General features: G+C 36.1%; 2 protein-coding genes across 6 annotated transcripts in view; one reads left to right on the plus strand and one right to left on the minus strand.

Annotated features, from left to right (window-relative positions):
* The window catches only part of LOC107666881 (probable C-mannosyltransferase DPY19L1), a 10,964-nt gene extending 1,051 nt beyond the window's left edge, over window positions 1-9,913 (plus strand). The window contains exons 4-22 of one of the 2 annotated variants that reach the window (XM_016458390.1): window positions 234-371; window positions 481-601; window positions 1,090-1,183; window positions 1,350-1,407; window positions 1,514-1,605; window positions 1,871-1,970; window positions 3,656-3,733; window positions 3,818-3,904; window positions 4,149-4,208; window positions 4,297-4,377; window positions 4,486-4,587; window positions 4,672-4,743; window positions 4,943-5,013; window positions 5,727-5,751; window positions 8,476-8,595; window positions 8,712-8,886; window positions 8,980-9,079; window positions 9,176-9,301; window positions 9,379-9,913. In XM_016458390.1, the coding sequence (XP_016313876.1) occupies window positions 234-371; window positions 481-601; window positions 1,090-1,183; window positions 1,350-1,407; window positions 1,514-1,605; window positions 1,871-1,970; window positions 3,656-3,733; window positions 3,818-3,904; window positions 4,149-4,208; window positions 4,297-4,377; window positions 4,486-4,587; window positions 4,672-4,743; window positions 4,943-5,013; window positions 5,727-5,751; window positions 8,476-8,595; window positions 8,712-8,886; window positions 8,980-9,079; window positions 9,176-9,301; window positions 9,379-9,550 (1,872 nt within the window). In that variant the 3' untranslated portion in view covers window positions 9,551-9,913. Of the gene's footprint in view, window positions 1-233; window positions 372-480; window positions 602-1,089; window positions 1,184-1,349; window positions 1,408-1,513; window positions 1,606-1,870; window positions 1,971-3,655; window positions 3,734-3,817; window positions 3,905-4,148; window positions 4,209-4,296; window positions 4,378-4,485; window positions 4,588-4,671; window positions 4,744-4,942; window positions 5,014-5,726; window positions 5,752-6,757; window positions 6,783-8,475; window positions 8,596-8,711; window positions 8,887-8,979; window positions 9,080-9,175; window positions 9,302-9,378 lie in introns of both variants that reach the window. The other variant, XM_016458391.1, reaches the window with a different exon arrangement.
* A 2,924-nt stretch (window positions 9,914-12,837) lies between these two features.
* The window catches only part of LOC107666816 (sodium bicarbonate cotransporter 3-like), a 61,298-nt gene continuing 47,991 nt past the window's right edge, over window positions 12,838-26,144 (minus strand). For 3 of the 4 annotated variants that reach the window (XM_016458273.1, XM_016458275.1, XM_016458274.1), the window contains 14 exons: window positions 25,378-25,552; window positions 25,010-25,143; window positions 23,706-23,951; window positions 23,531-23,636; window positions 22,911-23,072; window positions 22,652-22,765; window positions 21,145-21,306; window positions 20,819-21,070; window positions 19,868-19,936; window positions 19,560-19,733; window positions 18,646-18,777; window positions 18,346-18,440; window positions 14,685-14,792; window positions 12,838-13,780 (listed from right to left, as the gene is read on the minus strand). In XM_016458273.1, coding sequence (XP_016313759.1) covers window positions 13,699-13,780; window positions 14,685-14,792; window positions 18,346-18,440; window positions 18,646-18,777; window positions 19,560-19,733; window positions 19,868-19,936; window positions 20,819-21,070; window positions 21,145-21,306; window positions 22,652-22,765; window positions 22,911-23,072; window positions 23,531-23,636; window positions 23,706-23,951; window positions 25,010-25,143; window positions 25,378-25,552 — 2,011 coding nt within the window. In that variant the 3' untranslated portion in view covers window positions 12,838-13,698. The remainder of the gene's footprint in view (window positions 13,781-14,684; window positions 14,793-18,345; window positions 18,441-18,645; window positions 18,778-19,559; window positions 19,734-19,867; window positions 19,937-20,818; window positions 21,071-21,144; window positions 21,307-22,651; window positions 22,766-22,910; window positions 23,073-23,530; window positions 23,637-23,705; window positions 23,952-25,009; window positions 25,144-25,377; window positions 25,553-26,144) is intronic. The other variant, XM_016458276.1, reaches the window with a different exon arrangement.

Genomic DNA, 26,144 nt, shown 5'->3' on the forward strand with positions numbered 1-26,144 from the left:
ATTGCTTTTCCCCCCCCCCCAATATGATTACTACATAATTTACTGTGTCTGTCCAGAGAGGGTAAATTGGGAGACTTTTTGCTATTATTTTGTTATAATCCTGAGTTTACTCCATATATAGCTCTCCTTCACCTTGCAACTCATTTTGTTAAATACTAAGCTTGAACTTTAATTGACATCTTGCTGATTTAGATAATCGTCTCACAGTGGCATATGCTATTTTGTCTTTTAAGGGACTGTATTACTCATACTTCAAGACCATCATTAAGGCTCCTTCTTTCATGGACGGTCTTTATATGATCATGAACGATCGTCTCACTGAATATCCTCTGGTGATAAACACTCTAAAGAGGTTTAACTTGTACCCTGAGGTGAGATTGCCTCTTTGGCATCTTCTGAATATCAGTGAAATCTCTTTATTCCACACTGTTTGATTGAGCTCTGAAGTTAATCATCATTTTTTGCTCTCTTGTACTGCAGGTGGTCTTGGCCAGCTGGTACAGAGCATACGCTAGCACAATGGATTTTTTGGGGATCCCTACCAAGATGTGTTGGACCATCAACAGAGGGGAGGGTCTAGACCCAGTGGAGAGTTGTGAAGGTATTGGAGAAGCCAAACATCAAATAAGTATCCATTGTTTGGCCCACACATTTATTTGTTGTTTCATTTTAGAGCATTTGCAGTACAGTACATTGTAAATAACTGTAGAGCCCCACACATGACATTCAAACGACTTGTTTTAGTTAAATTGTGGCCCATGAATTAAGTATTTATGACTTAATTCATTCCCTTGTTATTTCTATATAAGTCACCTTTAATTTGTCTTGCTGTTTTAGAAAAGTTTTCTACATGGTAGTTGTAATTAAAAATGCATGCTTTAGAAATAACTCTTGAACCTCTTTTTTGTACTTGCTGATTTTTTGCAATTTTCACTTCTGCTAACACACTCCTTATGAGGGAAGATTTATTTTTGTAAAGTGTTGTTGAGGTGGAGAAAAAAAAATGCTGTTTCATTCACTGTGTGACTGACAGCCAAGTGTTCTTCATTTCACAAAGATGTTTTACTTACTTGAGTGGCTTTTCCACAGGTCTGGGGGATCCTGCTTACTTTTATGTCACATTTGTGTTCCTGTTAAATGGGGCAATGATGAGCCTCTTCTTCATTTATGGAACTTATCTGAGGTAATCCAGCCTAGAATAAACATCTCAGAGGAAGAGTCCTTTAATCGATACCAAAGAAAGTGCAACTTTGAGTTTATACTTTTTAATTGCAAATGGGTTGATCCTAAAAGCTTCATTTCAAACGTTAGCGCATAACATAAACTTTATTTTTTGGCTGTTCTTATAGTGGCAGTCGACTGGGCGGCACTGTTACAGTTCTGTGTTTCTTCTTTAATCATGGAGAGGTAAAGCAGATTGTTTTCTTAAGCATCTTGGAGATTTTTTTTTTCTTTCGCTACAGTCTTCTAGTACTTAAAGATTTTGTCTCTCTTTTGAACCCTTGAATCCCAGAGTACTCGGGTCATGTGGACACCACCTCTGAGAGAGAGCTTCTCCTACCCCTTCCTGGTTCTGCAGATGCTTCTGCTCACTTACATCCTCCGGTAACTTGCTTTCTTACCTAAGTTTGCAACCCAAATCATAGCAATTTAATGTTTATATTCAACCTTTCATACACATGTTCACTCTTTTTGTTCATACTTTGAGATGACTTAAATCTTTTAAGTATTATGTGGTCACCGGACACATTTAAGCAATGTTTTGTGTATTTAGGTGGCTTATGTGTACATTGTTTATGATTATACACACAATGTTGGGTTATTCTGTGCAATTAAAATGTATTTTGTTGGATATTTTTGATTTTGTAAGGACAAGGAACCCAAGCAAGAATACCATGATGGCTCTGGGGATCTCCAATATTTTCTTCATGCTGCCGTGGCAGTTTGCTCAGTTTGTCTTGCTTACCCAGGTGAGTGATGTAAGAGAAAACACGATCATAAACATGCTGACCCAAACACTTGTTTAATGCGGATATTTGAAGGAAGTAGAGAAAGCAGCTAAATGTAACATCCACATTAACAGGGTGAAATATTTTTACAATTTAAAGTGAAAGTGACAGTGAAAGTGACGTGACATGTGGCCAAGTATGGTTACCCATACTAGGAATTAGTGCTCTGCATTTAACCCATCCTAAGTGCACAAACACAGCAGTGAACACACACACACCGTGAACACACACCTGGAGCAGTGGGCAGCCATTTATGCTGCGGTGCCCGGGTAGCAGTTGGGGGTTCGGTGGCTTGCTCAAGGGCACGTCAGTCGTGGTATTGAAGGTGGAAGAGAGCGCTGTACATTCACTCCCTCCACCTAACCATTAGGCCACGACTTCCCCAAATAATGATAATAATAATTTAAAATAATGTTTCTATCATAATGTTTTAAAACGTAAACCACAAAACCAGTCATAAGGGTCAGTTTTTTGAAATTGAGATTTATACATCATCTGAGAGCTGAATAAATAAATATGTTAGGATAAGACAATATTTGGCCGAGATACAACTATTTGAATATCTGGAATCTGAGGGTGCAAAAAAATCCAAATACTGAGAAAATCGCCTTTAAAGTTGTCCAAATGAAGTACTTAGCAATGCATATTACTAATCAAAAATTAAGTTTTGATATATTTACAGTAGGAAATTTACAAAATATCTTCATGGAACATGATCTTTACTTAACATCCTAATGATTTTTGGCATAAAAGAAAAATCGATAATTTTGACCCATACAATGTTTTTTTGGCTATTGCTACAAATATACCCAAGCGAGTTAAGACTTAAGGTTTTGTGGTCCAGAGTCACAATTTATTCCTGCAATGGCAAAGTTGATTTTCAGATTTTCAACAGAAATTACAGATCATTCGAATATGCTGATTTATGGCGCTTTTCCACTGCATGGTACGGCTCGGTACTGTTCTCTTTTGGGGGGTTTTCCACTGGGTACAGTACCTGGTACCTGGTACTTTTTTTAGTACCACTTCGGTTGGGGTTCCAAGTGAACCGTACCGTTACCAAAACGTGACGTGTAAACTCTGCTGATCAACGCAAACCGTGCCGAGCCGAACCGTGCCGTGCCGTACCGAGCCGAGTCGTACCACGCAGTGGAAAAGCGCCATTAGTCCCTTAGAAAATATTCTCAGTGTTGAAAGAAAATATTCTCAGTTTTGAAAACAGTTGTGCTGCTTAATATTTTTGTGGAAACTGTGATACATCATTTTTTTCAGAAGTCTTATACCAATAGAAAGTTCAAAATAAGAGTTTATTTGGAATAGAAATCTTTGTTCTGTTTTCACTGTTACTTTTGATTAATGTAATAATGCATTCTTGCTGAATGAAAGTATTCACTTCTTTCAAAACAAAAAAACCTTACTGACCTCAAACTTTTGAACAATGTTGACAGTTTCCTAATAGAAACGTAATGCAGTTCCCCTCCAGAGTCAGAGTCATTTGTAATGATATTTTGCCTGAAGAAGACCTAGATAAGTCTAACATGATTGCATGCCTCAGGAATATTGTGCAATCCAGTTTTAAATTTTTGCTGTTATGAGAAAATTGTTTTGCAGCAAGAAAGAAAAAAGAATGTTTGTGTGTTTTGCAGGTGGCATCCCTTTTTGCTTCATATATCCTGGGATATCTGAGTCCGGCAAAAATGCAGTCTGTCTTAGTAACTCACATGGTAATGTAAAGACTTTATTAATAGAGCTACAATATTGCTCATGTTGTCTTTCTGATTCACTGATGAACTGACTGCTCCTCACAGATCTCCTTGGCCGTCTGTTTTCTTCTAATGTTCGGGAACTCGATGCTGTTGACATCCTTCTACGCCTCTTCACTGGTCTCCATCTGGGTGAGTTGGACAGTGTGAAGGCTCATTGCTGCACTCATTAGCTATTTGCTCCGGAAAGCACACAGTGCGGTATAGTCGGTTCCTAGGACACCAGAAGCTGATGTGTTTAATCTTGTCTTGTGTAGAAAATGACCAAATAAGTATCCATGACTAAGTACAAAGTACATACAAATATATGACCTCAAACACAAACATACTGTGAAGAAACATGCCAGATTTACTGGTTGGTCTGCTTTCATTTCAGGGTATAATTGCACTCAGGGATTGGTTGGTTGGTATATTCAAACCTGGACTCTTCACATGGGTAAGAGCACAAGCAGTACTGAGTACTGACTGATGCAGCAGTAAAATGTGCCTGAATTGACTTAAAAAAATAGTTGTGTTTTTGTTAGGTCATGCAGTGCCTTGCATGGGTGGTCTCCACTGTCATTCTGAAGTTCATGCTCTCAGTGATCTTTGGGGCATCAGATGATGTGAGTAAAAAGGAGAGCAGTGCTGTGAACATCAGTTAGCTTTAGATTTAGGGGTCCGTTGAACACTTTGCAGGGCTTTTGCAATTTTAATTTTGTTTTGAATTATAGGCCCACATCAGCAGTCTGATCAAATCCAAGTTCTCAAGCTACAAAGACTTTGACACGATGATGTACACGTGTGCTGCTGAGTTTGACTTCATCGAAACAGAGGTGGGTAATGTGATCTATTTCCTTGCAGTCAGTCATCAGTTTCCCCTTAAAGCTCTTTTTTTATTGGACTTAATGTGTTTGCAGACTCTCATCCGGTACATCAAAACCATGCTGCTTCCAATTAACGTGCTGATTGTGGGTTTTATTGCTGGAAGGGTGAGTTGTTTTCACTTCGATAATGGATGATTTACCCCGCCTACATTTTGGTATGTGTGTCCTGCTTTTATCTATTTGCAACAATATTTGTTTATCAGTTGGTTTAGAGTTTAGCCTTTTCTCATAAGCATTTTTGTCGAAGTAATCGACACACTAAAGTTCCCTCTATATGCTTCCTCCTTTTGCTTCCCGAGTTTAGACTATACAGGACATTATTGTGTTTCTCAGAAATAAGACGACAGAAAAGTCAGAGGATGATGAAATGGAGCAGTAAGTATTCTATATATCTACAGCACTTTACTGGCATGATTGTTGTGAACAAGAACAGTGAGCAGAGGGTATGTGAAAAATGTTACATAAAAGAAAATAAAAGGACACAAATAAATGTATAAATTATATTTAATCAATTGTATTATTTATGTATAGAATAAAAAAGATACACTATGGTTCAAAAGTATGTACTTTTTTGCTTTGTTTTTTTTTTAAGTCTCTTAGGTTCACCAAGGCTGAATTTATTTAGTAATATTTAGATATTTTAATATCTTATTTATTCCTGTGATGGCAAAGCTGAATTTTCTACAGCCATTACTCCAGTCTTCAGAGTCACATGATCCTTCAGAAATATTTTAGCTGTTTGGCTGCTCAAGAAACATTTCTAGTTATCAACACTGAAAATAGTTGTACTGCTTAATATTTTTTGGAAACCATTTTTTTTTTTCGGGATTCTTTGATGAATAGAAAGTTCAAAAGAACAGTATTTATTTGAAATACAATCTTTTGTAACATTTATATGTGTCTTTTCAGTTTTAAATAATTTATGTCCTTGCAAAATTATTGCAGTAATGATTTTTCTTTTTTTTTCTTTCTTTCAATCAAAAAAAAAATAATCTTACTGACCCCTAACTAATAAATAGTAAAATATATTTACATTTCTTTGGATAATAATGGCTACTATTTCCTAAATTTTGTTCTTCATTTTTCAGGAGCCAGATGCTGGCAAAGGGAGTGGTAAGTTTCTGTCATTTTATGTGTAGCTTCTTATGATTCTGTAATTTTATGTGTAGCTTCTTATGATTCAAGCTTTTTTTCCCCTTAATTGATGTATATAAAGCGATGTACAGTGTATTCAGATCCCCTTCACTTTTTTCAATTTTATGTTGCAGCCTGATTCTACAATCGTTTAAATCGTTTTTTTTTTTCATTAATCTACACTCTGTACCTCATAAAAAAAGAAAATTTTAGAAATGTGTAAATTTATTAAAAAGAAAAAAATGAAATATCACATTTACATAAGTATTCAGACCCTTTGCAACAACACTTGAAATTTAGCTCAGGTACCTCCCCTTTCTCTTGATCACTGCTGAGATGTTTCTACACCTTGATTGGAGTCCACCTGTGGTAAAATAAATTGATTGGACATGATTTGGAAAGGCACACACCTCTCTATAAAAGGCCTTAGAGCTGATAATGCATATCAGAGCGAAAGCCAAGCCCTGAGGTCAAAGTAACTGCCTGCAGAGCTCAGAGACAGGATTGTATCGAGGCACAGATCTGGGGAAGGCTACAAAAAAATTCTGCTGCACTGAAGGTTCCCAAGAGCCCAGTGGCTTCCATAATTCTCAAATGGAAGAGGTTTGGCACAACCCGGACTCTTCCAAGAGCTGGTCGCCCAGCCAAACTGAGCAATTGATGGAGAAGGGCCTTGTCTAGACTGGTGACCAAGAAGCTGCTGGTCACTCTAGTTGAGCTCCATGATCATATATGCAGATGAGAGAAACCTAGAGAAGGACAAACATCACTGCAACACTCCAACGAACTGAGCTTTATGGCGGTGTGGCCAAACTCAGTCCTCTCCTCAGTAAAGACACATGAAAACACACTTGGAATTTGCAAAACAGCACCTAAAGCACCCTCAGACTGAGAGAAACAAGATTCTCTGGTCTGATGAAATATATTTACATTTCTTTGGATAATAATGGCTACTATTTCCTAAATTTTGTTCTTCATTTTTCAGGAGCCAGATGCTGGCAAAGGGAGTGGTAAGTTTCTGTCATTTTATGTGTAGCTTCTTATGATTCTGTAATTTTATGTGTAGCTTCTTATGATTCAAGCTTTTTTTCCCCTTAATTGATGTATATAAAGCGATGTACAGTGTATTCAGATCCCCTTCACTTTTTTCAATTTTATGTTGCAGCCTGATTCTACAATCGTTTAAATCGTTTTTTTTTTTCATTAATCTACACTCTGTACCTCATAAAAAAAGAAAATTTTAGAAATGTGTAAATTTATTAAAAAGAAAAAAATGAAATATCACATTTACATAAGTATTCAGACCCTTTGCAACAACACTTGAAATTTAGCTCAGGTACCTCCCCTTTCTCTTGATCACTGCTGAGATGTTTCTACACCTTGATTGGAGTCCACCTGTGGTAAAATAAATTGATTGGACATGATTTGGAAAGGCACACACCTCTCTATAAAAGGCCTTAGAGCTGATAATGCATATCAGAGCGAAAGCCAAGCCCTGAGGTCAAAGTAACTGCCTGCAGAGCTCAGAGACAGGATTGTATCGAGGCACAGATCTGGGGAAGGCTACAAAAAAATTCTGCTGCACTGAAGGTTCCCAAGAGCCCAGTGGCTTCCATAATTCTCAAATGGAAGAGGTTTGGCACAACCCGGACTCTTCCAAGAGCTGGTCGCCCAGCCAAACTGAGCAATTGATGGAGAAGGGCCTTGTCTAGACTGGTGACCAAGACGTTGATGGTCACTCTAGTTGAGCTCCTTGATCATATATGCAGATGGGAGAAACCTACAGAAGGATAAACATCACTGCAACACTCCACCGATCTGGGCTTTATGCTGGTGTGGCCAGACTCAATCTTCTCCTCAGTGAAGACACATGAAAACACACTTGAAATTTGCCAAAAAGCACCTAAAGAACTCTGACTTTGAGAAACAAGATTCTCTGGTATGATGAACCTCAATTCCAAGTATCATGTTTGAAGGAAACCAGGCACTGTTCATCACCTCATGCTGTGGGGCTGTTTTTCAGGGGCAGGGACTGAAGGACTCGTCAGAGTAGAAGAAAAGCTCAATATGCACCAAAATATTGAGATTAATGAAAACCCAGTTCAGAGCATTCAGAACCTCTAGTTGAGCTCCATGATCATATATGCAGATGAGAGAAACCTAGAGAAGGACAAACATCACTGCAACACTCCAACGAACTGAGCTTTATGGCGGTGTGGCCAAACTCAGTCCTCTCCTCAGTAAAGACACATGAAAACACACTTGGAATTTGCAAAACAGCACCTAAAGCACCCTCAGACTGAGAGAAACAAGATTCTCTGGTCTGATGAACCTCAATTCCAAGCATCATGTTTGAAGAAAACCAAGCACTGCTCATCACCTGCAGAGTACCATCCTAAAAGTAAAGTGTGCTGGTAGCAGCCTCATGCTGTGGGGCTGTTTTTCAGCGGCAGGGACTGAGGGACTCAGTGTAGAAGAAAAGCTCAATGCACCAAAATATAGAGATAGCCTTAATGAAAAACTAGTCCAGTAGCTTCATGAGAAAAAAAGAAGAAGAATTTAAACAATTGTAGTATCAGGCTGCAACATAACAAAATTGAAAAAAGTGAAGGAGTTCTGAATACTTTCTGAATGCAACGTATGTGACCCATGGCGTACAAGTTAATATCCAGAGGCTGTTTTTATCTTGTGATGTTTGTCTAGCTGGTGTATCACAGTCTGCAGCTGGTGGCGTTTGCAGTGCTGGCTGTGCTCATCATGAGACTGAAGCTCTTCCTCACTCCTCACATGTGCATCATGTCCTGTTTGATCTGCTCCAGACAGGTGACCCAACTATTCATTCTCCATAACTCGCCCCAAAATGTCCATAATGCAAGGAAGCTGATTTGAGCAAAAGCTTTTCAAATGTGGTGTGACTAATGTTTTGATTTCATCTGCAGCTGTTTGGCTGGGTAGGAGAGAAGTTTAAACTCCAGCTGACAGCCGTGGGAATATTATCCATCATGGCAGTCCAAGGAGTCACCAACCTGCAGAGTCAATGGGACATCATAGGAGAATTCAGTAACTTCCCTCAAGAAGAGCTCCTGGAGTGGATCAAAGACAACACAAGCCCTAGTGAGAAACTTTTGCTGTTCAACGGCACAAAATGAAGCATCTCACTTCCTGTGACCAGTGTCTGACTCCTGCATCCATGCAATGTTCCTGTAGATGCTGTGTTTGCTGGTGCAATGCCCACCATGGCGAGTGTGAAACTGTCCACAGGAAGAGCCATAGTGAACCACCCGCACTATGAAGACGCAGGATTGAGGCACACATGATTTAACATACGCTTCATCTCTACAGTGTTTAATTCTCATATTTTTTTGTCAATGTAAAGTGTTTGATTTAATTTGTCCTTATTCAGAGAAAGAACAAAGATGGTGTATGCCATGTACAGCCGAAAGCCAGCTGAGGTAGTGAAGCGAAACTTAATAAAGCTGCAGGTGGACTATTTCATCCTTGAGGACTCGTGGTGCACCAGACGCTCCAAGTAAATTCTGCATACTTTGAATTGATACCGCTGTCTGATCAGTTCTTTCATCTCACGTGTTTCTTCTTCTTCTCCAGGCCCGGTTGCAGCATGCCTGAGATCTGGGACGTGGAGGATGCACAAAATGCAGGAAAAGTGCCACTTTGCACTCTCATGTGGAGGGATTCACGTCCTCACTTCTCCACTATCTTTCACAACAACATTTACAAAGTCCTTCGAGTTCCCAAAACAGTGAGAGATATGAGATAACAGCAGTTTTCCCCTCACCTTACTGTTTTCCTGTCTTTGTTATGTGTGTGTATGTACACAGCAATGATTATTTTTGTAAAGGTCAGATGTGTTTTTCTTGAGCCCTGCACTTTTGGTGTCCGTTTTGTTTTGATAAGCTGTAAGAGATGTTTAAACCGCTGTGAGAGAGTCAATCGGTATTGAATCACCCCTTTTCACTTAAAGGAATAGTTCACCCAAAAATGAAATTTGCTGAAAATGTACTCCATCTAAGATGTAGATGAGTTTGTTTCTTCATCAGAACAGATTTAGTCCATGAAGACTTTTATTATTTCTGACGGCACTCATTCACTGCAGAGGAAACATTGGTGAGCAAGTGATGTAATGCTTAATTTCTCCAAATCTGTTCTGATGAAGAAACGAACTCATCTACACCTTGGATGGCTTGAGGGTGAGTCAATTTTAAGCATATTAAAGTTTTTTTTTTTTGATGAACTATTCCTTTAACCATCTGTTCTCATGCTTGTTAAAATGTCTTTTATTAGGATGACTGTGATTTTTGTCTTCAGTGGTGCTGCTGTTTGCCTGATGCATGTGGTCCAGACAATTGTTTACTTAAATAGTTTCACTTTTTGTGCATAAAATATTTTATGCAGTCCCTTTTGGATTTTCAACCTGTGACGTTTTGTGAAACACTTTTTGTGTATAGTTTTAAAATTTACATTTGTTTTGGGCAGATGCTCTTACCAAAGTGACCTACAAAAAATTATATAGTTTGAGGGAGGATTATGATAGTCTATAGTGTTATTTTTTTTAAATCTGCAAACTTAATTTTATTAGTCAATGGTTGTAAATAAACTGCTTGTTACTCTTTTGTGTGTGTGGAAATCTTGATCCGTGTTATGTATTAGAGTAGCTATCTTAAGTATTTTCTCTCTTTTAATGTTTTAAATGTATTGTCATTTGGATCATGTCGGTTTCTGTACTGAAGTTTACCAGTGCTAGTGTTGTGCTCATTTCCCAAGATTAAGGAAATGGCAACAGACAAGTTTTTGTCCCAGTTCCTTTCTTGATGTCATGTAGTAATAATAATAGTACTTTAAAACCCAAGCTGAAGGACTGTAATCACTGCCATAGTATTATTAAAGATATCAATTTGTAGCATGTGTATTGTTGTAATTCAGAAGTATCCTTTACATTTCATTTGACATGCATGTGAAGTGTTTAAGAACTCTTTTTTTTTTTTTTTTTTCAAATGTGAGGAACTGTTTTTATTTGACCAATTAAATGTTATTTGAGTCAATCATTGAAACTTTTTGTTGTTTTTAAGTATAATGTTCATGTGACTTTTAAGGCACAATGTATGTTTTCATCAACTGAACTGGACAGTATGGTCATTTAGCTGGTGAAGTATTTTTGTGTTTGTAAATTGCTAATAAGAGTATACATAACTTTAATTTTCTTTTAATCGTCCCCATTCACACTCAGAAAAAAAGATTATTTGGTTAGTGTGCCTTAAAAGTTTATTAAAAAAAATTAATGATTTGAAACATCCACTTTAAAGTATGTAACATTTGGCCCTCTAGCGGTTAAAAATAAACCTGCATGAGTCATACTGAAGATGTTTGCTCTTCGTGTATGAATGTGGATCGAGGCACCGGTGAACGCATGGTTGGTTCATTTTATCAGAACAGGTTTGAAATTAACCGTTTTTAATGATCTATAGTTGATTTTTCTCGTTCGTTGCGACACTTTCAGATTTATGCTACCCAAACGTTTCTCTGTGTACGGACATGACGTATGCATGAAATCCGTCCCGACAGCTCTAAAATAAACCTATAATTATTTATAGCCAATAAACTTGTATTTGGCTAAAATAAAGACAGTTTGGAAAATTATGTTAGCCTGCTATATATATATAGAGAGAGAGAGAGAGAGAGACAGAGCATGCATTTTTGTTAGTGTAGCATTAATATTCAGGAAAAAAAATCCCACAAAATAAAAACCAAGACAAACATTAGATTAAAGACATCAGACATTTCTTTTTTTTTTCCCTTTAATAACTTCAACATTACAAAAGACAGCTCTCTCCCCTGTGTTTATATTGTACAAATTCAAAACTTTATGTCCTACATTTTCTTAAATCTTGATTTGGCCAGTTCACAAGGGAAACATCTGTCTGAACTAGGGCAGAATTCTGTAAAAGTACATGTTTAATACATTGTGCAGACAGAAGCTCCGAACACCACGGCAGCAATACTTGTTCAGAGTCTCACTGTGAGGCTAATAAAGCAAGATACTAACCACATATGACTGAAAACCATCTTCCGGATATTCAATTTCATTCCCACCCACAGACTCCAGCATTTATTGATCACATTTAACAAGCAACTTGCTGCGAGCGTGAAAGTGTACAGAATGAACGTAGTGATTTACAAATCAAAGAGTGCTTTCATATACAGTATAGTTGTCAGAGGTATTTCATTGTCACTGTGGGATCTATGAAGCGCCGTGTGAGCATGAGGGCAGTAAGCTAGCTTACTACTGCAAACAAATGACTCAATTCAAATGAACTATACTTGGCAACTCCTAAAGCTATAGAAGTTTCCACCACAAAATTAAAAAAAACAAATAAGGTCATTCTGAGTTTACATCTCACAATTCAGATCCCCCCCCCTCCGAATCGCAAGGGAAAAAAAGACTTTTGTGAAATAAAAAGCCACAATTACCTTTTTTATTTTTTATCCCATAGTGGAAATAAACTTCCAAACAGTATAAACCAGGTCAAATAAATTTTATAACCAATAAAATAAAATAACTGACAATTGCGCTGTTGGAGTATTAGAAATATTGCAAAAAAAGGTCAACATCTATAGTAAAAAAAATTTCAGCATGAACAAAATGGCATAAAAAGGCAACTTTTTTGTCCAGTGTAAAATTAAAAGACATTTCTAATAAAATGAAAAGCAAAAAGGAGGACATGTGATTTTTTTTTTCCAAACATAAAAAAAGTAGTGTGGGGAAAGAGTGCAAAAAAGGAGTTTCCTGACACTGCTCTAGATTAAATAAGTTGTTGTCAGGCCTACAGCCGCGATGGCAAGCCTACCTAAAGTGCACATTAACACCAGTAACAGAAGAGGAAAGAAATGACAGGCCAACAACACTGCAGCAGTCCTTCTGCCCCATCATGCCTGTGTCGTCTATTTAACCATTAAATGACCGTTAATAAATTAGTTGATTAACACATTATAAAAATCATACGTACTAACAATAGAAAATTCTATTTTATAACACTAACAAAGAGAAACAATGTAAACACATGAATGAATGTGGGGGAAAACTCTTTAACACAATCTGGAGCAATTTACATTACTCAAGTATGAATTTTTCTTGCTATTTATTTCAGAGTGACTGCAAGAATTGATCTGTTTGTTCTCCTCCTTCTGTTTTGTTTTAATATAGTATTTGTACATAAATCAAATAATCTGTCAGACCACCATTGGGAATTACATTTTTACAAGTACAATAATAATAATAATTTACTTTGTATTTAGGTTTAATATGTCCTTCATGTGACATTTTGAAGTGTTCGCTTTGCACGCTTTTTTTTCCAGTAGTTTGGAAAGTCAGTCATGCAGCCTAATGTCACCACCTTTGGTCTCAACGAGACATTTTCTCATATATGCATTTATTTTTATTTTTTAAAAGCAGCACTCTGCAACAAACAGCATTTTTATATACTGAAAGTAAAATATCTTAGGTGATGATCTGAAAACTGTGGTACCGTGAGAAACAGGATTTTAGCGTGTTAAGCTAATCCTAAAAGACTTTGTCTTCATTATCTTGACAAAAATAAAATAAATAAAATAAAATAAAAATATGAAACCTAAGAGTCTGAAGAGTTCTTCATAACATACCCTAAATGTCTGAAATCATGGTGCTTTATTCATATTAAAAACAAATTGTACAAAATAAAAAAGGGTTTGTTGGTGTGATTAAAAATAGAAACTTCGATAAATATACCTGGAAGCCATATCTCAGCCCTCTATCGGGCGTCTCTACCTTTGGCAGGTTGGAAGGGCACACAGAACAGAGCAACACCGTTCCAGACTAGAGGACTCTGGGAAGGGCCCTGCACGTGTCCACAGTGAGCTCTCAAAGTCTGTCTCTCATAATGACGTCTCTGTATCCACACATTTATCCCCCTGCTCATCCTCCACACTGATCTTAATACTAGCCATCTTCTCTTCACTGTAAAACAAAGAGAAAAGATGAAGGAAAAATGAACTCAAAGCAGGTGCCCAGCAAAATGTTTCTAAATGTTAATATCACCATACTTGCAACACACAATATCAGATTCAATGAAGCACAAACATGATATATGCAAAAGCAAATCCAGCGCACACACACTTTTCACAGGCACTGGTTTTAAACAACGGATAAAGGCCTGGTCACATGAAGATAAATGAAAAACGCAAACTAATAACTTTTATAAAATCTTAATTTTGTATATAAAAATACTTTTCTAAAATAAATAAACAATATTATATATTATTTTTTTAATATTAATGTTTTCTTTATGCTAGAAATAAAACAATTATTATATTAACATGTATTTGCATGTATATATTTATATTCATAGAATTTATATTATACATAAATATATTTAAAATATAAACAATATTTTTCTTAAATATATACATGCATGTGTGTGTGTGTATTTATATATACAAATTTGTATTATACAAAGTATATTATTTTTTACAAAAATATACTTTTATAAAATACAAACAATTATATATATATATATATAATTGATCATTTATTTCTCATAATTATTTATGTATTTGGATGTGATTAATCGTTTGACAGCACTCATTTATATAAATTAATATATAAAATAGTACATTGGGACTCATTTGCAATTATTAACTTTACTTATGTAAGACTGTGTTTATGAATAATTTGTTGCACTGAATCAAATTGAACAATATACATTCAAATGAAAACTCGGACAAACAGGCCTTTACTGGTTAAAATCTACAGTTCGTCTGTACAGCTTTACATCTATGCAGGAAAAACAGGCTGTGCGTTGAAGCAGTGAGAGGAAACAGTGCTATGAAAAACAGGGATGAGGTTAGAGGAACAAGGCTACCTGGCACTAGGTTTCAATACTTTGGCACTGTCAGAGCTCATGGCAACAGCTCTCCACACAGCAGTTTTGGCCATCTCATCAGATATGTTAACCACAGAGGGGTCAGTGCTGCAGAAAAGACACATCAGAGCACTTATAGCTGGTCGCCCACACTTTAACACACTCACTTCTCTTCCTGTTCACCAGCACAGTGCTTGATGGCCATTTGATTAATAAAGCATGAAAATCACATCAGATGAACCAAAGACAAACCTTCCCAGTGCAGACCCTGTGTGTTATTTCAGAGGTGAGCATTTAATGTTGTTCATGAGTAATATGTCATGTTAGTAATCAAAGCAGCTTTGAGTCAGATAGACAAAGTTTTACTTGCTCCCTTGCTGAAAGCTAAACATCAACCTTATGGAACTGTTTTTCTTCTATAAGACCATTCTAGATAAGATAAAGTAACCGTGAAATGGACACGAAGCAGATATGAGACAAAACGGACCAAACTTGCCAAACAAGAACAACAACAAAATCAATCCTTGAACTCCCAAAACAAAATCCACATTCACAGGGCAACCTATAACTAAAGAAGTGGTTAAAAAAAATAACAAAATTGAGGTCGGTAAGATTTTTTACAACATTTTTGAAATAAGTCTTATCAAGGCTGCATTTATTTGATAAAAAAATACAGTAATGTAAACACCGTAATAATACAGTAAACGGTAGTAATATTGTTAAAGATTATAACAATTTAAAAAAATGTTTTCTGTTTAGTATCTTTTTAAAATATAATTTATTTCTCTGGTAGCAAAGCTGAACAATATATTTAAAACAGCTATGCTGCTTAATATTTTTTGTGGAAACTGTGACTTTTCCTAGGATTATTTAATGAATAGAAAGTTCAAAATAACAGCATTTATTTGAAAAAGTAAAGCCATTAAAACCTTAAAAATGATTTCTGTCACTTTGGATTAATTTATTTCATCCTTGCCAAATAAATTGTAATTTCTTCTTAATGTGAAATTCTTCTTACTGACCAGGCACATGCAGAGGGGGGTGCGATGGGTGCTTGAGCACCTGCCCCTTTTCCCCTTGATACCCAAAGTGCACTTTTGTCAAGGCAATTTTTATTTATTTTTTTGTAATTAAACGCCATTTTGTGAAGGCCTGCCCAATCTATTAGTAAAATGAATGAATAATAATTTAGTCGTAAATAAAATTATCCACATGATGATGACCTTTCACCTGACGATCTCATCAGGGATTATCCCTCACGTTCAGACACCTTTAATGTAGCGCACTGATGCCTTCATAAAGTCCACGGCTGCCGGTAAGTGCAGCTCTCAGTCGAGCGGTGTGCTTGTATACTTATATTATTAAATTATTATTATTATTATTATACAAGAACTGCCTGAAGAGAGCATGCACAGCTGTTGTTTATATTGCTGTTTGTAGCCTGTGGAAGTAAGGTTACCTGCAGCAAGGGGCTATAATATTTTTGTTCAATATTTTCCTGATGACAATTTTATGATCGGTTTATAAAGGCTACTATGAGCACCTTTTCCCCATTTTTTTTTATCACAGAATAAGGCAGGAAATGTATAGTTTCTATAGGCTACTAAATGATATGTCAATCAGTACTGCATTATTCATAAAGTTTATTTATTACCTGGAGATAACTTGAAAAACACACATAAACCATATATTTTTGCAATCGTGTGTTTATTGTCTTCACGTTTCATCAGTAAACACATTTCTGCTTTGGGGTGCTTTTGTCCATATTAGGGTTTCCTGCAGTCATAAGTCATTCCTTCTATGAGTCTGTTTTGGACTTTCTGCACGAGAACGCCCTCCAGCTTCGAGTATGAATTAAACATACACTGCATGAGAGTGTTATTGCTGTTGAGCGCTCCAGATATTCACTTCTCCTCATTTTGGATATGAATAAAACGCCAGGTCATGCATAGACTATCGATACTGTCTCTTTGAATTTAAATCTAGAAACCTCTACGTGAACACACCTGCCCGAATAAAGTGCGGGGGACGAAATTACATTTCTTTAAAATTAAATATTAAAAATGCAGCTAACGTTCTACACACAGCAATATAAACAAAGGTGCCTGTTGTCTTTCGTTCTTGCTGTTTGATTGGGAAAAGTTTAAAGGGCGTCGAGGAGTCTTGTCTTTATGTTATCTGACTAAAAAACTATTACTTTGAACTTTTTTATTACAGTATTTCTTTTTAAAACGTAGAGTGCCTTAAAAATAATCACAATAACACTGATAAAACAGGCTTATACTGATTTTCTCATCCTCCAATTTATAGACTACTTATCCATCCTGTTTTTATCATTATTATAATTTAAAAAAATAATAAATTCAGAACAGGATTATAATATAATTCTATTTTAAATAAGACAGAAATATTTTTTCTACAACAACAGTAGTGTTTACAACAGCAAAACCACCATACCCTGTAAACTCAATAATAATAATAGGCCTAATTTAATTCTGTTTCTATTTTCAGAGTGATTAAGAGGTGCAAAGAAATATTTATTTAACTTTTAAACTTAAAATGGTCTTTTCTGTTATGTGTTTCTTTTTCAAAACTGCGTCACGGCATTTGCTGCTATCAATACAGAAGCATCCGTTTCGATACATTTCTCAGCAAGGAGCACAACCCTATTAAAAGCCGTGCTCCATGTGCCCCTTTTATACTTTGAGCACCTGTCCCTCCAAAGGTCTCTGCACGGCCCTGTTACTGACCCTAAACTTTTTAACAGTAATGTATGTCTAAATCGAGTATAATCATCATGGTGAAAACAACAACTGGTCTGAGCACATTTCTGAGATAGATACGATTAATAATGATTAATCCTGTTGTGTAATTATATAAAATATCCGACCACATAAATGCACAACTGACCACAATTCCAGAGAGCCATTAATAATGTGGATTACACTGGCCTTGAGGCAAGGAAATTTAAAGAAATTGTCTTCAGCTGTCATTTAAAGGATAAATGAGTCACTGCTGTAATATTAATGCCCCTTATATTAATGTAATGAGAGATGGCGCTCCAAAAATGCTCTTGTAACCTGTTAGTGAAGCCTAACAAGTGTACAGGTCAATGACACAGCTGTCTGTCAATGAGATGGCCCTGGTTAATTTATTTAGATAATACTGAGCTCTGGTTTACACATGAACTGTCAATTACCAGACATACAAGGTAAATCATGAGCAACAATCATCATCTGAAGCTGTTCTGCATTGGGAAAGGATGAGTTGAATGAGGTGCATCAATAGCTTTAACCAATTTAACCAGCTGTCAGAGAAATGCACTCAAATCGTGATGTGCAAAATACTCAGCGTTAAATAAACGTAAGTGAGGATTAATAGCTGTAAAGAGGGAGTATGCGGTAACCAGAACTCAAGCAGGCCTGAGAGTAGACAAAAGACCAACCACTCCGCTTGTGTCTTCCTCGTATGAGGTGTCGGAGACTACGCTGTCAGATCTGTCTCAAAAGAAACAGGTCAAAACATACTGAATGAGCCCTTGAATGAGGCCGCCAACACAGGGTGCTTAATAAGAGAAACCCACATGAAGAAATGCCTTAGCTCATACAGGGTTAGATTTCACAGGATGTCTTGTATACTGCAGCTATGAACTTTCACCAACCTGACTTTAAGGGTCTTCACAGGGATTTCTAGGTGGTCCCCATTATCATAAGGGATCTCCATTCCTCCTTCAGCCTCCATCATGCGTTGTGCTTCCTGGGTAGACAGATAGTGACATAAAAGGAGGTTGGTCAAAAATTCGGACCCAGATGATAGAAGAAGAAATGTGTGTTGATAGAAATATTCAAAGTCTATATATTATCAAGAGAAGATAAACAAAGCATCATATTGATGTTAAATGCCTATAAAGAGGTACAGGAGAACCATCTTTAAAATTTCAGTTCACATCCTGAAGAAGTACCTCTTTTGCCTTTTTCTTTTTGTCGTCTTCCTTTTTCTTCTTGCTTTCTGGTATTAGGTCATCCAACCAGCTAAGCTCCCTCTTCGTGAAGCAGAAATCCAGAAGCTTCCTCACAAATACCAGAGCAAGAACCTACAGAAGGCAAATACAAGACCTGAGTAAAAATACATGCAACAATGGATGATGAGCAGGACAATCTGAATAAAGATAAAAAAAAAAAAAAATGAATAAATATATATTTTCTAAATGTAATCTACGAGCATACAGAGACAGAAACTAATTTTTGTGCAAAATTTTGGGGATAATTTGCAGTAAAGATAAACTGCAGATAAACAGAGAGATAAACAGAGCAGATTGCACTCCAAGTACATAATACATTTTCTTTAAATTGTATTTTTTATTTTTTTGATTAAAAAAGCTACACAAATAATATGCAATAATAAAGGTTATGCTGCAAACAGTCATATACTGTACATCACTTTGATGGAGACATTCTTGGTATTTTTTCTTGCAATGTGAAAAAGACATTTAATCAACAATATTGTAGGATTTTTCTGGATTACACTTTAAATCCAATTTTTCTACCCAAAAAGAACTCTTTTAAACCTTTTCTCGACTTCCCAATCCATATTAACATTCTTTAAATTGTTTGTAAAGAAAAAAAATGCAAGATATGACAAAGTATTATTTCTAAATGTTTTGAATATCGGTCAGTGTTTGAAAATTCAGAAAATGTTTCAATTAATGCAACATCTGAAATTTGTGCAGGTAAGCATGATCCAATCATACTGGAGACACATTAGAATTAAGGTGCAAATGCAGTTCGGCTAAAAAAAACATCAAATACACAAAATGCATGTTAATGCCAGGTGTAAAGGGGACCTATGAGATTTTATGGTGAATTTTAAACGTACCATCATAGGGAAGACCACCGCGGCAGCAGACACTTTGATGACCCACAGCAGCACCAGGCAGGTGAGCTGAACTACTGTGAATATGTGAACCTTCCACAGCGGCACGTATCTCAGGTAGATCAGGTCAGGCTGGTGCTTTGCCGGCATCCCGAACAGCTTAATACGGTCAAAGAACTGCAGTGCAATGAATACACAAAAACAACATGACCACACATCCATCATAGCCTTAGTTTGGCCTGCATGTATAAACAAGACATAAATCAATCCTGTAATTAGATCAAATATTGTGAAAATGAAAGTGTGCTAACCTGTATGCCTTTGAGTGAGGAGACACCCATGTAGAGGAACACTCCATACAACACAGGCATTGGGATAAACTATAGAGAAAAATGTAAATTAAAATTAAGAAACAGAACAATTACAATTAAAAACACAGTTAACACTGTAAAGCCAGACATGTGGTCTTTTTATAATTTTTTTAAATGCATTTTATTTATTTATTTATTTATTTATTGCAATGGAAGTGTTTACTGAACCTTTAGACAAAATATAAAACAATGAAAATTGCATATTTGTTTTATTTTTATTGGGAACCTTTTTTGATGCATCATGTTCTATAGATGTTCTATAGCTCGTATAGCATGATCTAGTAGAATATGGAGCTCATACTCCAAGAGGAAAAAAAACTCCTCAGTTTTCAGAGGCCCTAACCAAGTTAAATATGTTACATTTTATATTTATAAATATTTACATGGCCAAAAAGTAAGATCAAATTCTGATAGCTTGAAAAGTAAATCAGTGTAATCTCCATGAAGACATATCAGACGACTTAAAATTGTATACATTTTAACATGATTTTTCTGAGGAGAAAAAAAAAGATGTAAGGACAATTAAGCAAACCAAAATTGCTTTAGTCCAATTGGTGTTTATCTTGAAATATTGGCATAAGAATATAAAATGTATTCTTATGTTTACTTCATAAAAATCAGTGAAGATTTTACAGCAAATAGACACATGTAACACAACCTGAACATGGATGTATTTAGAATGATACTTAAAAACATTTACTTGCTAAAAAGTATAAATTATCAATCAGACAATAGAAATTATGTCGTAGCAAAACAGGTTTTTCAACCAATTTTTGATCATGTAGACAATTAAGAGGCCTTAGAAATGTGCATATCAAATGATACAGTAGATTTATATGGTTAATAATTATATATTTTATTTTATTTTTTGCACTACAAACTGAGCCATACCTTTAGAATAGATGTCATGAAGACAGACAGACCCATAAGCACAAAGATCATGAGCCCAGTAACCCTCTGCTCACGAATGCCCAAAAACTTGGGCTGCTCTCCCGGGGCTGAGCACTCCGACTCCACCTTCAAACTGTTGACGTGGGAGATGGAGAGGACTGTGGCAGCAACGAACCAGGGCAAGCCCATCACAGAACACACGCCAAGCATCACAGCCACCACCAGGAGGTCAAGATGATACCCACAGCCTTTCTGCAGAAGAACAGAATCATGAGCCCCAGGACCGCCGCAGTGCTCTGACAGACTGGATCAACTGTCGAACTGACCTTGAGCTTGTGTTCTTTACGGTTGATGATGACAGCGGTGATCTGCTGATCCATGAAGATGAGGATGGTGCACAGGAGGGCAGGGATGGCTGCTGCAAACAACGTCCATGTGGGGTTATCACCCAGAGGTGAGATCAGCCAGCCACGGTTCTTAGAGGTGGGCTATTGGACAGAAGAAATACACTTTAAATTATAATAAACATAAAATTTGATTTATTGGGGATGAACAATTTTTGTGCCATATCACTTTTCAGTCTATATTAGAGAGTGCTTAATTTATTGGTATCTGTATTGTATTGTCGATATTGTACATTCTTATTTCTCCTATTTTTACATTTAGATCACCTTTGCCATTATCTAATGCTCAAATAAAGTTAATTAATAAAAACACACAATTTAATAACACTTAAACATAATCTTTCGCAATCTCAAAATTAATATTCATATTTCATACTGTACATTATAATGTTGTGATGCCCTAAATTCACTTGCAGCATTTGACTGATTTTAGTTGTAAGTTTTTAATTTCAACACATTTAGACAAAATAGTATAGAATTGTAATACCAGTCATCGGTGCATCCCTTTACAAAAGGAATTTACAAAAGAAATGAATGATTTAGAGTCACCAAAGCCAAAATAAACAGCATCCAAGAAGCACATACTGTACAATACAGCTAAAACGTTTAGGGTTGGTATGATATTTTTAAAGTATTTTGTTTTTAAGAAGAATTTTTGCATTGATTTGATCAAAAATACAACAAAAACAAAATTAGTGTGAAATATTCAGTGTCACTGATTTGTTGCTCAAGAAACATTTCTTATTAATATCAATGTTGAAAATAATTCTGCTGCTTTTTGTGGAAACCGTGATGCTTTTTTTTTTAGGATTGTTTGATGAATAGAAAGTTCAAACGAACAGCATTTATTTGAAATTGAACCAGCTTTTGTAACTTATTTCACTTTTAATCAATTTAATGTGTCCTAACTGAATAAAAGTTCAAATTTCTTACATTTCAAACATTAAAAAAATTATTACACTTTTGAGCATTACTGATGAATGGCAATACTTGCATAAGAGTGTAGCACCTGGTTCTTAGGCTTTATAGAAAAACAGTTAAAGAAGAGAGGGTTAAATCAATAGTCAAAGCCCAGCAGGATAACAGAAAACCGAAACAGCTGGAGTGGTTTAAAGTCAACTAAACCCTGCTAAGTGTGTTTTCTGTTTATTTTGGACTATTTACCACAAAGTTCTCTCCATTCACATGATGATACACTCATTTTAACTGTTTTTGAAGATATAAAGCTGTGCAAGTTAAGTGCTCTGAGAAATACTGATTCCAAATTTTTCTTTGTAAATTAACTTTTGGCCAAATTTAGAAGAGTGGAAACCAAAGGTCAAAGGTCCAGAAACCCTAAAACCAGCCAAACATGATCTGTTGAATCTAGCTTAAGAACTAACAAGATGAACAAACACAAATTAATAATAGAAAACGACATTTATAGTACCTCAAAGGTATCTGGGACGTGTAGTTTAGGAGAGGGGATGCCCACCAAGTAATCAACCAAGACCATAATCATGATGGTTAGAAAAACTGCAAAGTCACTGATTGAAGAGCGGACCTGGAGGACAGAAACTAAATGTTAGAGCAAATAACACTATCAGCATATGATCAGCGCATGACTCTAGTGAGTGAAGTGAAGTGACGTGACATGTGGCCAAGTATGGTGACCCATACTCGGAATTAGTGCTCTAACCTCTACTGACCTTAGTGGGGAAATAGCGCTTGGTCTTGAACTGCTTGAGGAAGGATGACAGGAAGAAAGTGGTGAAGAACAGAATGACAGACCAGAACAATACATCAGGGATGTACGGGCCATTATGTCCACAAGCAGGACCCACAAACTCGCCATGGAGTTTCTTGCAATCCTTTAAAAAGAAAGGGGGGAAAAAAGCAAGTAATAATTAAAGATATTTTATATATTTTATATGGATACAAGTGCAACTAAAAATTACTTTAAAAAATAAAAGATTTTACATGTTAAGCTTTGATGATAAAGAAATCAACAGAACAAGAAAAAATATATATTTTACTTTTGTTAAAAGTTCCATATGCATTTGATTCAGAAATATGCCGTTAAGAAGTTGTTTCTTTATCATTTACTGTCTATCAACTATAGTCTGGCAACTGGACACCTTTGATGCTGCCCTTATTCTGACTGTCCACCTTATTCTGATGTCTTTTGAAATTGGACATAAAAAATTAAACTATTAAAATGTTAAGCTAATGTGTAATACCATTAATCCTGTTTCTCCTATTAATGTTAACTTTGGCAGCACTATTTAAAAACACATTTTAACTGTAGTGTGAAGAAAGAAATGCTTACTGGCACATCAAGGTCACTCCAGTTTATGGTCTCAGGATTAAAACCTGACTGATTCCATGCCTGTACCATCTTCTCTGTGATATTAGACGGAGATGAACACTGACATCTAAGAAAAAGATAAATAAATACACTTATAATAAACAACATATAAACAACAAGGTGAATATTTCCTTACGTGTAAGATGTGAGGTTATCCAAATTGTCGTGCATGTTGAAAGGGAACATCTCCCCCAGCTGGAAGAGTTTCTCCAAGGCCTCATAGATGAAAATGATGCAGATGAGAGCAGCGAAGGCTTCCTCTGTGAATCTCGTTATATAGCACACTAGAGAGCTGGCATCTGTAGCAACCAACACGATACATAAGAAGGCTGTCCACAGGCCAATGCTAGTGCGCAGAGAGAGGTAGGACAGACCGTAATCACTGAGGAGAGACAAACAGACATGTTATATATCACAACATACCTGGATAAAATCATCTGCTAAATGAACAAACTTAAACATCTGTGTGTTTCATATAATCAGCCATGTGTTTTTGTATAGAGAACGGATAAACAGACTTTTGAAACCAAGCAATTTTTATATTTGCACTGCTGCACAAAAACATATAGACACTGATGGTTTTGGATAGCTGCACAAAGTAGGATTAAAATGAGGCTGAACTTAAAATGTGTGTTGTATTTTTCAGAGCGCTGCACCAGTAGATGGCGCTATGGTACTTACAGCTTAAAAATCAATCTTTCACAAGAGGAAACAATCAGAATTGTATTTCACTTTTTAAACTGTAGTTGGGTTGTGGCTAGAAGGGATACAGCAAAAACCGGAAGCTAACAATAAATTGAATTTTCTACCAAGTAGATTGTGTTTTATTAACGTCTACACCTACCCCAACCGTAAACCTACCCCTTACAATAATGCAAAATTAGTCATTATTGTTGTACAGTGTGAGAAAAATTACACTATATTGATGTGCGCAAAAAAATGCCTTCTAGCCTTAAACCTGTAGTTGACATGAAATGTCAAGCATTGCCTGGAATATGACATGTTATACTTCAATTTTATATACTTCAACTTTTTAAAATAATTGTTAGTTATAAGCAAATAATTTGACTGGACTAACAGCATTACAGGAGTGCTGATATTTCATAAAATATCAGGGTAAAGAACTCAACATTCATTCATCTATAAGTTTGCACACAAAATAAAATAAAGGATTCAATTAATCACAATGATTTTCATTAGCTTTTTATTTGCCCATTAAGTTGGTACTGTAAGTTTGATTCAGTTCTCTGAACTCAGTTCAAACTGTTCATTTTAATGAATCAAATCTATTTTAGTCTTAATGAATCAAATATATTTTTTATAAAAAATAAATAGTCACAAACTGCCCCAGTTTCTCAGCACAATTTCTAAAATGTGAAAATGCATGAGGGAGAGGATGAGGAACATTGTGACACTCTACTGAAAGTGAGTCTCCCTCACCTGCAGAACTTGAAAAGAATCTTCTCAAAAACTAGAACTGGCCCAGTGCTGCCCAGGATAGTGAGAGGCTGACCAGAAAACAGAGAGAAGGCCACACCGGTCAGCGACGCTCCAAACAGAGACTCAATAGCACTCTAAAACAAACACAGACAAAAGAGATGTTATCAACAATGTGGGAGAGTTTCAAACAAATAATAAACACATTCTGTGGAAGCAGAAATTATATCTTTTAAAGCATAAGGAAAGACTATGCTTAATAAACACTCTTGATTCCAGTGAATCTGAATCATATTCAGACTGTTCCACTCAAGAGATTTAATCCGCCATTATTCTTTCCAAACAGAGCTAAGTCTACAAGTCTGACTCACTATGTTGTTTTTTGTGGTTTCCCCCAGAAGGCCACCGAAGGTGATGACGGGGGACATGCAGGCGCAATAGAGGAAAAGGATAGAGGCCAAGCACTGCAGGCTAAGAGCGTCCCGCACATCGCTCCAGTAAAACGGAGCTTTCCGCTTAACGTCTAGCACCAGTCCACCAAATATCCTGTGATGAAGGAAGAAAATAAAAGGATCAATTCTATCAGGACATACTCACAAAAGCAATCCAATTTAGAGTTAAATAATTTGCAGAGGTTAACTAATAATAATAATAATAATAATACTATTGCTGTTATATATTTGGTATTAACATCCACGTTTTCTAATAAAATAGAAATTATGAATGACTGTTGGGTATAACAGTGAAGTTAACCATGTAAAGTCCCTACATTAATGGAAATAAAATTAGCAAATGCATTTGGAAATGATATTATAAGGGCTTCTCATTTTGTCCTAATGGCTGCTTAGGGTGTGTTGTATTTTCAGAGTGCTCTGGGGCTCTTAAAACACATCTTAATGGACGGCTCTCTTACACAACTGTCTCCAGCCGGCCATTTTAAGCTACACATCAAAGGATAGGCGCCACTGTTAAATATACCGCCTTTATTCAATACCTCCAACATGAAAGGCTCACAAAATAAAAACATTTTTACCCCCCTCCATTTAATGCATGTTTAATAAGGTCCTCCTTCATCAAAAGAGACTTAAGTAAATCCGACATCACCCCCTTCTCTCTCTCACTAACACTGTGTTCAGCA

The sequence above is a fragment of the Sinocyclocheilus anshuiensis genome, unplaced genomic scaffold, assembly GCF_001515605.1.
Source record: "Sinocyclocheilus anshuiensis isolate Anshui unplaced genomic scaffold, SAMN03320099.WGS_v1.1 scaffold267, whole genome shotgun sequence".
NCBI lineage: Eukaryota > Metazoa > Chordata > Actinopteri > Cypriniformes > Cyprinidae > Sinocyclocheilus > Sinocyclocheilus anshuiensis.